General features: G+C 44.4%; 1 protein-coding gene across 1 annotated transcript in view; it reads left to right on the top strand.

Moving 5' to 3' along the window:
• Positions 1-14294, top strand: part of PLEKHD1 (pleckstrin homology and coiled-coil domain containing D1) — a 30655-nt gene extending 16361 nt beyond the window's left edge. The window contains exons 6-13 of the mRNA XM_013959318.2: positions 2477-2529; positions 4539-4633; positions 5601-5694; positions 6598-6776; positions 7534-7666; positions 8901-9045; positions 11047-11196; positions 11811-14294. Of these exons, the coding sequence (XP_013814772.1) occupies positions 2477-2529; positions 4539-4633; positions 5601-5694; positions 6598-6776; positions 7534-7666; positions 8901-9045; positions 11047-11196; positions 11811-11971 (1010 nt within the window). The 3' untranslated portion in view covers positions 11972-14294. The remainder of the gene's footprint in view (positions 1-2476; positions 2530-4538; positions 4634-5600; positions 5695-6597; positions 6777-7533; positions 7667-8900; positions 9046-11046; positions 11197-11810) is intronic.
• The last annotated feature ends 755 nt before the right edge of the window (positions 14295-15049 follow it).

Genomic DNA, 15049 nt, shown 5'->3' with positions numbered 1-15049 from the left:
TCATTATTAAGTATCAAAGCATGCTCAGTCTAACCATCTCGGTGCCATTCAGACATGTGAGCTGATGCATTAGCTCATATTTGAGGTGGGGAAGAATGGTCCATAGTTTACAAAGAGACAAGAAGTACTGAGTGGAGGGCCAGGAGAGATAAGTGAAAAGATTAAAAACAGAAAAGTTCTGCTAAAACATTTCTTATGCAACTGACAGAGCAGACTGCAGAGCTCAGCACCACAGTCTGATAAATTCAAGCTGATGGGGGAATAGAGGAATAGGAGCTATATATACGTATTATATATTTCACTGTGTTCTTGGTCCATGACAAGAATATTCACAGCTGGTGAATTGTCACAGTTGGTTACTTTCCTTTGACAGCTATTGTCTATTTATTCCTTCATAGCTGCTGAGACTTCTGTTGTATTATTAGCCTCACGTTCAGTGATCTGTGTCCCTCCTGCAGTTAAGTTTTGAGGTCAGCATCCTCCCCATCTGACATGGGCAAGACTGAATCATAAGGTGCTACGGTGACCTGTCTGTTTGTGCTTGCCTGGCGGCCGGATGGCAGAACTGAGAGTTAAACCCTAGGCTGAACTATGAGGAACTTGTCCCAGTCTATTTCCCTACCCCAGCACTCCTCATGGGCTGACAGTAACTCTGGGAAACCTCTTAGGAAGTGATAATAATACAAAATTCTATTACTTGCATGATTTTCTCTGAAGTTTCCAACACTGAAAGATTGCTAAAGGAACCAAACTCTGGGGGCAGGAACCATGACTACAAAGCGTTGCTGTTTAAGGTTAGTGTGCAGCACAGAGGAGGGGTATCAGGTCACAGGGTAAGCACTAGAATGGAGTTGCCGGTGCGTGTGTGTCTTTCATGGAAATGAGCAACTGACGGTGATGGTTCCTGACTTCAGCTAAAAGTTAGGCAGCTAGGTTAGGTTGCTAGGTTGATTTCTTCAGGCTCTGTAGCTGTATCTAATCTATTTGTAGTCAGTTTTGTTTAAATATATTAGGTCCATCCTCCCCTATAGTTATGCACAAAGCTATTATAGAAACTTGTTTTTGCACAGTAAAAAATACAAAATACAAGCCATCCACCTTTATCACTAAAATCAAAGTCAGTTTTAACAAGCAGGCTCTACTCATAACGCCAGTGTAATGGAAACAAGAGGAGCAACAGCATTCAAGACTTCACTGTGGGGAAGAGCTCCTAAGAACTATTATTTAACACCTTTTTTTACTCTCCAAACCATATAATGTAGCTGTTTGTTCATTCATAGGATCTGTGGCCCCATAATAAACTGACATTACCATCTTCTATTGACTTAGCACAACTCTCCTTACATTTATATCATAATAACAACATAATTATGACTTTGTCTTTACTTAACACTACATAGCATGTGCTCAGGACAACTTAGCTCTTAGTCCTGTCAAAACTACTTTTTTCCTGTTGGTTCAAAGTATATTTACTCTAACAGATTACAGTGCTTTTTACCTTACAACTTGATAAAAATCCCAAATACCTCCCTTATCAAACGTAAATCAACCTCCCTTATCAAACGTAAATCAACCTCCCTTATCAAACGTAAATCAACCTCCCTTATCAAATGTAAATCACCTGTATGTCACTCTACTTCATATGTTTCATCAAGGGCCATACTGGCCTTTGGCTTTCCAGGCAAAGCTCTTCTCTTACTGATTTTAGTAAAGCAAGATTTAGTTAAGATCTAATAAATCTAGTGAGTTTTAGTAAAGTGAAATCTTTATTCAAATGGGCAACAGCTCCCCACACATCCAGCAGATTTTTTGCAGCATGCTTTGGAGGCCTCCATTGACTCTAGAGGGAAATTGGAAGACCTAGTCTCCTAGTAGTGAGAGAACTACTGACGTTGTGGAAAAAAATCAAGTGCTCTTGAATGATCATGAGGGGGCAGTGAGGGCTGGGTGTGTCTGGGATATTTTAATGTAACACGGGAGAGCTGGCAGTGACATCCCAAGGGCTGGAGGAGAGCGTGATGTGTGACGTGCTGGGAGGGAAGGGTGGGGCAATGAACTGCATGAGAACTCCTGACGGGCCACTAAGCAGTGTGCAATCTTGTGCACCCACTTAACCTTTCTGTGCCTTTGTTTCCTTACGTGTGAAGCAGGGATAAGGATGTTTTCCTAACTCAGCTGGAAGATGGTGAAGGTTAGTTTGTTAATGCAATTTAAAAACCTTGCGAGGAAACCTTAGACAGAGTACACAGAATTGTTTACTTTATTAAGTTATTTCACAGGAGAGAGATTACAGAATATCCCATTAGTGTCATTTTAGCGTTTGTAACCTCCCAGACAGATACACACAGAGCAATAGAGAATGCTGTGTGTTCAAGCTCCAAACAGTCAGTGCTTCATGCTCATAAACATTCCCAGGATATAAATTGCTTTTCTTTGCATTTTGCCTTTGTGTGTGTGTGTGTGTGTGTGTTTGCAGATAAGCTGATGGAAGAAACAGAAGAGCTGTGTCTGCAGAGGGAGCAAAAAGAGGTGACTATTCCTCATAAGCCAATTCCCTTCAACCTCCAAGTGGTGGGCCTGGGAGTTAGGAGCCGTTGGTTTGAGGACACTCTGGGATTCGGGGCGGGAGGAGCTTGGGGAACAAAGGGAGAGTCTTCAGCCACTCTCTGGGTTCCCCATGGATGAAGAGAGAATTAAGAGCCATGCCATGGGATGGGTCCTGGAGGTTTATCCCTGCTCACTTTTCCAGGCACTTTCATTGAAGCATGCTATTTGCACCCTTTAACTGATTACGTCTCCAGGAGGCCAAGGGAAGTAGACTGGATTAAGTTCACATTCATTGGGGTGAATTTAATGCTTTTTATTTGGTAGATTCAAAAAGATTGTGGCCACAAAGTTGACTGCCTAAACAGTAAAACAAAACAAAAAACAGACCAAGAAACAAACAAACCCAGAACTGATGATGATCTAGTGTAGAAATCCCATCGTGACAAACAAGGAGCAACAAAGCAATGTGGTTGGTTCTTATAATAAACATTGACCTAGGGAAAGCCCCTAGGGAGTGCCCACTTAGATGTGGCTATCATACCTATTTTATCAAGCTTATTATTGTTTCCTGAGCTATATTATATTTGCTTAATATTGTAAATCTATCTCATTCTCACATATATTGGAACCAAATCTTTACCAGTTTTTATATCAGCCTCATAATATTATTGCAACATAACTTTGCAGGTGGGATGTCCTGTTACACAGTAGGAAAAACTGCACAGATGTAGAACATCACATTAGTCTTGCAGACTGCCACATACTCTCTTCTCCAGTTAATCCATAGTGACTGTCACCCATTTGGCAAAAGATGGCAATGCTTATCTAGGCTTGTCAGGCTTATGTTTTTCCTGTTTGCTTTTCTGCAGAGCTAAAGTCCAGAGATGGCCTGGCCACTTCTTTAGGGCTAACCTACTTCTCTCTTTACAGTGAGACATCCCTTTCTGGTGATGTAGGCTGATGCACAACCCACAAACACAGAGAGGAAAGTGTTCTTGTCCAAAGACCCTGGGACAAATCTCTGCTCTTACAAAGCTTGCTGGCAGTATCTTCTTTGCCCGCAAAGAGTGGATGGGACCAGGCTAGCTTTCAGGGGTTTGTTATCAATGAAGGAAAAAGCATATACCTCACTGAAATGTGATGGTCTGACCTGCCATGGGCCTGAAGGACTTCAGAGCAGTGTATTGGGAAAGCACTTTGTTTAAACTGTGCACCTGCTCCATGGAGCAGCACTCTTATCATGAATTTATCTGGTGTTAGTGCTGTTTTGGGACCTGCCTGGGCCTGCAGCAGGAGTTCTGCGTAGAGGCTAAGGCTGCATGTCTGCAGGGGATCTGGCTGGGAGCGGGGCCCTTGCTGTGCTTTGTCCTCAACTCCCCTTCTGCAGACAAGGGAAGCCTGGCAAAATGCCCCTGTTTGGTCTGGGTACAACTGCTGCTCCTAGACTAGGAGAAAAGACCCTTTTACCGCATTAAGCTAGTTGGTAGTAATAGCACAAAGACAGTGATAGGGCATGTTGGCTGGTGAAACTGTGCAAATCTAATTGTGCAGTTTGTGTTTTCCCATCTGAGTGGGATGAGAAGTGAGGCTGACTAGTAAAGCTGCTGCCCTTCAGGAGCAGCAGTGTTGGGGCTGTCACATCTGTCCAGGCTTTCTGTGTCTGCACATGTGGATGCCTGAGATGATATGTGCACTTTGAGTCCAACTTTCCCAGAAGGCTTTGGGCATTTTGTACATGTGCTGCACAGCTGATCTGTGCAAGGATCATGTCTGGAATTCCCAGATGCCTGATAGTCTGGCTGGGACTATTCAATGTCTGAAAATCCTCAGCCAGCCTTCAATCCTTCTAATTGCCCCTGGAGAAAAGTGTGGAGAAATCAGACATGGTGTTCTACATAGTGCGAATTAAAAGTCACGGGCGTTATCAAAAGGGAAGCCACTCCAAATTTGAACATATCAGCAGGGTATGTTCCTCTCCTCCTTGCCTCCAGGAACTTGAGCGTCTAAACCAGGTACTGGAAGCAGAAAAGCACCAGTTTGAAGAGGTGGTACGGGAGCTGCGGCTGGAACAGGAACAAATCAGACGGTAAGGGAGGAAACTGGGCAGGACAGGAAAAGGACAGGAACTCCCACACTGAATGGTGGTGTGGTTGTGAACCAAAAAAGTGGGTAAAACATGCATGTTTTGTGTATGCAGGAAGGGGATAAATGCAATACTGGCCAAAACAGAAGTGGCCGAGACCTGTTTATTTGCATTTGAGATCAGTTGTGTGGCCAATAAAATACAGCTTAGTTCCATTTTGTGTTTAAGACTCCAGCAATCTCTTTTTCAAGGGGACTGGGACATGAGCAAACCCCAGAATAGTCAAGGTAGCATGACAACAGACAGGTGTTAAAGAAGGGTATTTCAGGGGGGCAGCTTCCTTACTCCTCTGACCAGCCAGGTGGGCTCCAGACATCTGAATATGGTTTTCTGCAATTGCTTGGGAATCAGCTGAATGACACTGGGTGGATGTGAAAGTTGCCTCACTGAGAATCATTTTCTCTTTTTAAGAGTTTTACTATCCAAAATACAAACAACAAATATATATAGAAGGGGAAAGATCCAAATGTTTTGCCCTAAATGTTGAAAGGGCATGTTTTGCTATTGCCCTTTTCTTTTTCCTTTTTTTCCCCTAAGTGACATCTCAGAAAAACTGGTGGGGTTTGCAAACTGCTTTTGTTCTGGTAGAAATATACCTGCTTACAGAAAACTACCCTGTCTGAGCTCTTCCAGTTGTAACCTTGGACCTGCTCTTGCTAGAGAAACACACTAACAGTTGGTTTTGATTTAATGGTCAGGAAGCACAGTTAAGTTCCTGGACACCTGTAGTGTGTTCAAGGCATAATGTTTTCTGGCACGCTCCTGCCTCAGATTTCTGACTCTTGTGGGCTGTCTGTACAAACCACTGCTAGCAGGTCCTGCGTTCAAAATCCACAGCCTGTGCAGTCTGAGTGCAGTTTGTGGGGCTACTGTTCCCCTCCAATAGCTATCACCATTTTTGCTTCTTTAGGGAGCTAGAGCTCACAGCCCACTCCCTTAAAGGAGTGGAGGAAGAAAAGAAAGCGTTGCGAAGCCTGTCACAGTCTTTACAGAAAACCCTGGAGGTGAGTGACCCCTTCTCTCCTCTGGTGACAGCATTTTGGGAAGAATCCTTGAGAAGTGAGCAGGGCTGAAAGCAATGCTGTCATATGGAATGAATCTCAAATCTGCTAGTGTCAGAGTTAAATTCTGTGCTGATTAATGGATTCATTCAGTAGCAGATATGAAGGGCAAAATACCCTTCAGAAAAGGGCTAGAGGTGTCAAGGAGTTCAGCAGAACTAAAGTCTTCTCAGCAGTGCCAGAGGATATGATGTGGGGTAATAACCATAAGCTGCAGCTTTCCATGCAGCTGGACTGCTGAAGCCTCAATCTCATCCTTAATGTTCTTATCAAATCCTGCAGGTTGGTCCAAAAATTTATTGCTGATGTTCCTCTGAAATCTCCTTGCCCACAGTTATGGGTATGAAAAAAGAACTGGAAAGTTTTAGAAGGGACATGCATGCTCTAGTTACACAATGTACCGAGCATTTCACAGGAAAACAGTACATGTCCTATTGCCCTGTAGTCAGAAGCACCACAGAGGGGATTCCTCTAGTCCATACATAAGACAAAGATGAGGAAAGACCTGAAGGGAAGAAGTGGAAAGGCAGGGAAGCTGCTTGCATAAGTGATGTACTAGGGAAGCACAAGCCTGCATTTTCTGAGCTGTGTCCTTACTAGCACATCACATCAAAAGAGCCTCCAAACTAATGCCCACTCACCTGCATAAGCAAAGGCTATGGTAGAAGTTTGCTCCCAGAGAGGCAGGTAGGGAGGGAAAACTAGATTTAGTTATTGTTGTTTTTAACCTGAGTGAGGAATATGGATTTAAGGATGGAAGGACTCTGCAGGGAGGAACTAGGCAGGAACAGGAGCAGAAATTTTAGACCTGGCTGGTACTCACAGTCTTTATTTGTCCTTCTTAAGGAACTCTCTGTAGAAAAGCAGCGAACACTGGAGATGCTGGAAGAGAATGAGAGCCAGCTCCCACCTCCAACCAGCCCCAGCAAAGCGCAAAGCCCCAGCTGGGGGCTGCATTGCAGCCTGCAACAGATTGAAGAGAAGATGCAGCAACTTCTGGAGGAGAAACTCCTGGCAGAGAAGAGGTGAAGTGAGGGCAGGGGCTCTTAGAGTGGTGCCAGGGACAGGGGCATGAAACAGGATGCCATACAGTGGGAAAGGGGTTGTGGGAAAAGAAGTTGTCCCTCCCTCTCTTGCAGATGAAAAGTAATCAGAAGGGGCAGGGCTAGATATTTCCAGTCTTAGAACTAGGATCACTTCAAAACTTTTCACCCATTTACCTGAGACCAGCACAGATGAGATCCTTTATAGTTTTCATTCATGGGTGTGATAAAGGGAAGAGGCCGATGTTACCCTGGTCTGGCTCTGTTGTGACAAATGACATGGCCATCTTGTTTTTTTGGCTGCCAACACAGAACAAGTCTGGAGGCCTATCTGATTCCCATGTCAGTAGTTCAGGTTACGAACACTTCATAGAAGATGGGCAGAGTGAGGCAAGGCAGCTGAACCTGCTGGCACTTGGGCCTGCTCCTTTCACATCAGGGCTGAGGCACAGGAAACCATCTGGTGCTCCTGGACTTGTCCACAGGAAGTGTTTGGTGCTCATGGACCTGTTCTGGGGGTTGAGAATATCCCTTTCTAGAACTGTCCACCTGGCTCTTTCTCCAGCAATGCCTGCATAACTGATGTGAAACACAGATGACACTGAGGAAACTGTCCCTTTAGTCACTCTTTGCTGAGGCCAGCCAGGTAGTTAAGCACAGTCCATGAAGTTATTGAGCCCCTTCTTTCCTGTGAGTTGCGCTGGGCTGGGAATGGTGATCTTCCTTTGCTGTGCTCTAGGATGAAGGAGAATGAGGAGCGGTCCAGAGCCCTGGAGCAGGAGCGGGAGTTTTATTCTTCCCAGTCACAAGCACTGCAGAACTCGCTCTCAGAGCTGACTGCAGAAAAGCAGCAGACAGAGAGAGACCTCAAGGTATCACCCACATATGTCACAAATCACTTTCTATAGGCCCTGACTTCTCTCCCTTTCCCTTTCAGTTCATCCTCTATCAAGTGGGATAGACTTTTTAATTTTTTTTCATCCTGTGGTCACTGATCTTCTGCTACAGTTCATATCATGGTAACACATGAGGTTACCATGTCACACCTATGTTGCACTATTTATTTTCTCATTCTAATGGCTGATTAACTTGTTCAGTAAGATTCTTTCCATTTGTTACTGTGAAAGCATCATCTCAAGATGGGGAAAAAAAGTGAAAGAGAAGAGGTAGATGCAATCAAGAATACAGATTATTTCAGAGAAACATTAATATGGAAATTACAGAACGGGGCAGAAATCTTCTCTATCTTACTTATGTTCAGTGACTCAATCTGAACATCTCAGTTTGGGTATCTGTAGATGAGAACTTCTGTGTAACCTTGGATTCAAAAGCAGAAGAACATAGGCAGGGTGCCAGCCCTTTCTTTCATTATCCCAATAATGGAAAATACCTTAATCTATGCAAAGGTAATTTGACATAGTCATGCTATTTTATTTTAATCCAAACAAGGTAAAGTTATGCTTATTATTGGCGGTTTGATGCTCAATGTATTTTTTTTTTTTTTTTTTGGTCCAAACAACTGCAACTCATTTTTTTTGCTGCACCTCCAAGATTTTCTTATGCTGTAACCTTCCAGTTGGCCTAACTAAAGTTAAGATAACCTAAGCTATACTAGTTACTCATAAAGGGTAAGCTACCACTCATATTACTGTTTATATCTAATTGCTATTGCATACTGTTTCCTAAACTATCTGATTCTAAGTACTGTGCAACCCTATGTGGAAATTCACTGCCTTTTATCTCATCTGCTTCAGCAAGAAAGAGGTCTTCCTATTCTTGCTCAGCTTCAAATACTTGCATAAGTACAAATTCATGTGTTGAAATACCATCTCTGATTCCACATGGTTCATACAATGAGGGGCAGTAATGAAACTGGAAGTTGGAGTAAAGGAGAATTACTAAAACAAGTCAATCAAGTTTAGATTCTGTCTGAAAACATGAGGAACAACTTTCGTGTTTTCATATGTTGTTTCTGTTGTTTTTCTTTATTATTGTCTTTCCATCTTATCTACTTTGTTAGGTCCCTTAAAGACTTTGTGAATCAGCAAGACGCTTATGTTACGCAAGTTGTTTTTCAGGAATACTTATTTTCTTTCTCTTCCTCAGGCTGAGGTGAAAGTGCGCATGGATCTGGAGAAGAGACTGAGGGAAGCTGAGGAGGCACTGCAGAGCTTGGAGCAAGGCTTAAATTCTCTGGATCGCAACCAGGAGAAAGAGGAGAAAATGAAAGCAGATGTCAGTAACTTGAGAAGTAAGTCAGTCATCCATCTTCTCTATTGATGAACGAGTCCTGTGAGAGGAACCATTTCTACTCATCTTCCCAGATACAAAAAGGAGTTTCTAAACTAGCAAGGCTGCACCTAGTGCGCTCCCCAACACTTTGTACCTCTACCACACCTTCCCTTTGAGGAGTCCAAATGCGCCATATAGACACTTGGTGTTTTGCACTCCTTTGAGAAAGGTCATTATTATTCCAGCCTTGCCTGTTTGATGGAAAACAAAACTAGAGGCACAGGTGAGTAAATGGTTTCCAAAAGTTCAAACAGGAAAACTGTGGCAGAGCTGTGAAGACTGAATAGATCTGAGTTGTGAGAATCCTTTGATTCTCCTCAAGACAATCTTTTTTTTCTCAGCCTTCATTACTGAAACATCAGTGGTTAAAGGAGCACTGTGGTTGCTGTAGCAACATGTTGGTAGGTGACTGAGCAGGTGAAGCTTGGACTCTGACTCAGAGCTGAATCACTGCATTGGCCTAGCATTGCCATGGTGAGAGAACTGCAGTCTGCAGGTGAGATCTGAACCCAAGGTTTCACATGGCTTATTGCTGACATTCTGCCTTTTTTTTCTTCTTTCTTTCTTTTTTTTTTAAGATGGGGCATTACTCTAGAATCTGGCTTGAGTCAGGTTTTGAAACTGATATTTGCAGCTTTAGATGAAATTTTGCTCTTTTGCTATCTTCAAGTACAGTGTAGGTGGAAGCTGTTAGAGAGATGCTGTATCTATATGGTTAGGGCTTCATTTCAGTGAAAGGTGGATGTCTTTGGCCATTATAGAAAAACTAATGTCCTGTGGGATTCTGAAGCACTAATTGATATACACACACACACACACACACACACACATATATATATTTACTCATGCACAGACACACACATGCATAAAATAATCATTATTCAGTAGTTTCTACATCAGATTCTTAAACTGCAGCCAAGGGCATAATTCTGAACTTCATCACACCAGCTCAGAGCCAGGCTAAGGAAACAGAGTTAAAATGGACTCATTGAGCTCAGTGCTCTGCCAGAGCTGAGCTACCCACACAGAAGTAGAGCAGGTAACTTCTGGCACTGAATATCTCCCGACACTTGTTTCTGGTCATAGATTTTAGGGGATGTTTTCTTGTAAAGATTAAAAATGTGCTGATGAGCAGAACATTGGAGAAAGTGAGAGATGTTTAACATCAGCCCCAGCACAGATAGCATCTTCCACACAGCTCAGCCCTTCCAAGTGATTGCTGCAGCTCTATCCTGTGCTTTCACAGCAGAGCTGAGGTGCAGTCCTATGTGAGCCGTTTAAACAGCAAGGGACCAGGTGCAAGAAGGGATCTAGGAGGAAAGCAAAACCGGAAAGGCAGATGTTGGTTAGACCATAGGAGGGAAGTGGGCCAGGGACAGAAAAAGGAGCTTGTGTGGCAGGTTGGGGCAGAATATCATTATCAGAGTTTGGACATGGGGCTTTGAATGGGGCATGTTATTTGTGTATGTGCTATGGGTATGAAGAAATCCCTGGCCATGTATGGCCTGGATGCTCTCGCCCATGCCAGTGCAGCTAACCTTGCCATAGGTCTAGACTTGATTGACTTCAGAGTTCCTTGAAAGAGAGCAACAATAAGAAGGCTTCAGAGTACTTGTTTTTTAGAGAGCTGAAGAGAAGGCTTATTCTAATATCAGAGGAGAGTAACTTGGCTTTGTCTATTGAATCAGTTATGGGAATGGCTGAGGGGGAATGGGTGACTGCCATTCTTCGCATAATTTGAGTATGCGTCCATGTGTTGGGAACTGGAGGCTTCTATGATTATGAACTTGATCATCTTGGTGATATTCTGGAGCTTTGTGGGTTGCTGTTTGTGAAGAAGTTGTAGGGAAGTATCAAATGTCATTTCCTGGCTCAGCCTATCAGCAAGCGCAACCTCTGGTGACCGGTTCATTGCTTGAAGCGTCTCTCCTGTTACCACTCAGTGTTGTCCTCTCCTCAGGGTTCTTTGAAGAGTGCATCCGCAATGCTGAGCTGGAGGCCAAGATGCCCGTGATCATGAAGAACTCCGTGTACATCCATAAGGCCGCCACTCGACGCATAAAGAGCTGCCGCCTCCACCGCCGGAGAGCTAGTGCTTCATGGAATGACTGTAGGTGTTGGGCAGCTTCTTCCTTTATATCCAGCAGGAGCAGAGATGTGCAGCTGGGGCTGAAAGAGCAGTAAGGTCTGAAAATGGTTTACATTTTTATTCCTTAGCAGTACCACAGAGCTACAGAAAGAAAAGCCTGTTGCTTCTCTGTCCAGAGAGCAGGCACTGAGTGCATACTAGTTGCTCTCTCTTCACGTATGCAGAAAGGTATGCATTAACTGCTGTGATGCCATTGGGCCCCAGCATAAACATGCTAAAAGTTGATTTCATCTTACTGCTTAATCATAGAATCATAGACTGATTTTGGTTGGAAGGATCATCTGGACATTATGTAGTCCAATGCAATGCTCAAAGCAGGCAGACTTCAAGGTTAGATCAGGTTCTACAAGAAACCTTACCTCAGAACTGTAAAGAGGAAAGATGTGTTTCCATGCTGTCAGCCTTCTCCTCCTCTGAAAAGAATGATGTGAAGCTGTTTGAGAGCAACAGTTAGCTTGTCCCTTGCCGAGCCCTCGTGATGACTGCATGGCTCAGGTGCTCTAAAACTTTGTATTGATTTGGAGTATGTGTCCTTTCTTCAGAGCATTGACCTTTCTGTGCTGCTCTCGTTTCAGTGAAGCAGTCCCAGTCCTTCATCTTTTCCCAGGCAGAAGCTGATAGCATCCAGGAGCTGAAGGAAGCAGCCAAAAGACTGAGCCGGGACCAGCACTTCCGGGAAACTCTCTATCAAATCATGAGGTCACAAAAAGATTCTGCCTCAGGGGATGACAAGTGACAACTGTTGGGAGGGAGCTTCTGATCTCAACTTGCCATTCAGCTCTGCAAACGTTAAGTCAATTGGCACTAGGGTCAGAAAGGAGATTTGCCATTTGGTGAGGAAATAGGGGGAAAGTTTTGTGTGTAGGCAATTCCCTCAGTAGACAGTGACTTTGCTTTAGTTTGAATGCTCCCTGTAGCCTGGCAGCCCTGCTCTGCCATTCACTCCAGATCACACCCATTTGCTTCAGCTGCTTATGTTAGGCTATGTTTTGCCAAGATACCACAGTCGGTGTTAAAGTGAACCACAGACCTTAGTGTAAAAAGTGCCTCTTCCTTTCTTTCCTGTCTAATTTGTCTGCCAAACACAAGTGCTTCTGAGAAACTTTATTAGCCTATGGTCCAGGTAGTGTAACCATCCCAATCATATGCAGCTTACCTGTTTTGCCTGATCCCCTCCAAGGAATGGCATGCTGCACAGCTCCAATTATCAGCACTTTGAAGGAGCATATTTCCTGAAGACTGCAGCAATCCCAGCCTCCCAAGCATAGGCAATGATGTCAAACACAGGACAGCCTCCTGATGCAAAGCGTTTCAAGCAAATGATAGCAGTGCAAGACGGAGACAACCTGATGATGCTGTGAATTTGGCCCAAAGAAGGATCATACGTAGAGAAGAGCTTTTAGGTAACTCAGCAGCTTTGATGCAAACTGGAGGGGGGTTGTGTTGTGCTGCCTGTGGCTTCTCACACCAGGGCAGCTGGTTGTGTCGCAGCCAGAGGAGGAGCAAAGTTGTGTGGGGAAGGCGTTACCTACAGACAGGATGGTGGAGCCTTTGATTCAGCTCTGATGGCTTCCTCATCTCCTCTGGAAAACCAGCTTTAGGACAGGTGGGTGAAGAGTGCCCAGCAGTGAAACCCACTGCTGCTTTGAGAATTAAACATTGTCCACAGCAAGCTGTGAGGCAGTACAGCTGTGGAGATGTGGGAAGCCACCTCTGTGTGTGCTGTGGTAAATAGCCCATATCCAAGGCTTTGTACTGCTCTCTACCAGTCCTCTTAATGGCAGCCTAGGCTATCTTGGTCAAACCTGGACCTCTGGCAAGTCAAGCCATAGTCAGGCTGGAATAGGAGAGGTGCTGTGCGCGGCTTATTCAGAGGGGGGCTCCTGGCTGGCCTCCGTCCATTTCCAAGTGCTCACCATGTGGTTACTGCAGGGGAGGATTTGCCCTGCTCATGGTTATCTTGTATGTTACAAAAGAGGAATCATTTTATTGTGCAAACCTTACAGCCTCTCCCACCTTCTTTAAGCAAGTAGCTGTCTATTAATTATCCATGCCATAGTAACAGCACTATTTAGTGCTTATAGATCACATGACAAGCATGCTCAGTAGAGTGACACCGTTATTCCTGAGACATAAATCGGGAAACAAAGGTATAAAAGATACAAAGGTGACAAAGTTAGCAGCAGAGGTACAAGTAGGGCTCAGAGGATCTTAAGTGAAGATTTACTGGGGCTTTGGGGGTGGGCTGCATGCCTCACTAGTACCCCTGGTTGTTGCATATACCCTCTGTGTCAAGTGACACTGGGGTGGCTGCTTAGCCACCCATGCAGACTGTGACTCTGTCCAGCCTCAGGCTTTGGCTTCTTGCCGCCTGTCTCTTCCTACCACTCCAGTGCTGTTTCTGGGGAGGAACTGGGGATGAGGCTGGGAAGGGAGCCCTGAGTTGCCAGCCAGGGAAGAGGTGGAGGAGTGTTCAGGGAGGGTACGCTGCCCAGAAGAGCATGCCGAGAGCCCCTGGCAGGTGCATGTGGCCAGAGGAAGAGCACTGAAGGCATGGCCTGTGCGTTACTGTTCGCTTCAATCAGTTACTGCCCGGTATCCTTCTGCCAGGCAACAGGATGTTGAAGGCTGACATTTTGTAATGACAAAGGATGCAGTAGGAAAAGGGAAATTTGCATCTGTCCTTAACACTCCTGATTCTTCTGTGTTTTTCACTCATGTTTGCCTGCTAGAATGCCACAAGCAAATTCTTGCTCCTACAGGGCTAAATAGCTATTAGAAAACCATCCAGAGCCTGTTTTCCCCTTTACACCTTTCTATCAACATTCTGGTTATTTTCCAGTTACAAGATCTTTATTATGTAATGCTGGAAGGGACAGCCAGGGAACACATCTGTAATTCAGGCAGTTAAGAAAATCGCCTTGTGACTTGTGTATGCAGCACCTTTGATCTGTTACCATCAAATGTCACAATATCAGATTTATAGAGGTATTGTACTCAGGAGACAGCCATATCGGCTCTTCCTTTACTGTGCATATTAATAGCAATAAATAAATAAAAGTTACACTAACACTAGAGTGAATTCCTGTGTTTTTGATACACTGTTCCTGAACTGATATTGAATTGCCCCTGCAGGAGTCAAGAGAAATTGTTGTGACAAACTCATTTACTGCGTGTACACTTGTTCGGCTTCACTGGGTGGTGGTTGTGTTACATGCTGAACATCACCTCTGAAAGGACTGTATGTAAAATGCTTTCACCCTTGCCGCCCACTTCCACTCACTTTATTTACTACACCAAGTCTATTTCCACCTTTAAAATGTCTGTAATGGTAAAGACAGGATGTATCAAATGTAAAGAAATCATCTGTCCTTTGCTTACCTGGAGCCAGTGAGCTATCCCCAAGCCATGCCCTAAGCTGTATGTGGCAGTGTGCCAGCCACCAGTCCTTCCTTACTGCAGATATGGGTCCTGCAAAGGGATCTACTGGCCCAGACCCCGTCAGCGCCCCGGCAGAATCAGCACAGAGCTGGGCCTATGCACTGTAGCATCTTCATTGTGTGGCGCTCTCCTTATTCTGTTCAAAAAGACAGGGAAGTATTGATTTCGATGTTACATTGATTTGTGTGTTTTTAATACCATACAGTAACAGGAAGACGGCTGAATGAGCAACCCACGTCTGCTCAAATGTGCTCCATTTGTAATTCTGGGCCAGATCGTTTTCTTCTACTGGGAATACTTGGAAGGGAATGAGAACTCCCTGTCTTGAGGAGAATTGCCTAAATTGTTCCCTTATGTCCAAGGATAGCAGATG

Source organism: Apteryx mantelli, chromosome 4, assembly GCF_036417845.1.
Source record: "Apteryx mantelli isolate bAptMan1 chromosome 4, bAptMan1.hap1, whole genome shotgun sequence".
Lineage (NCBI taxonomy): Eukaryota > Metazoa > Chordata > Aves > Apterygiformes > Apterygidae > Apteryx > Apteryx mantelli.
Note: the sequence above shows the minus strand (reverse complement) of the source record. Positions and strands in the feature narration are given on the sequence as shown.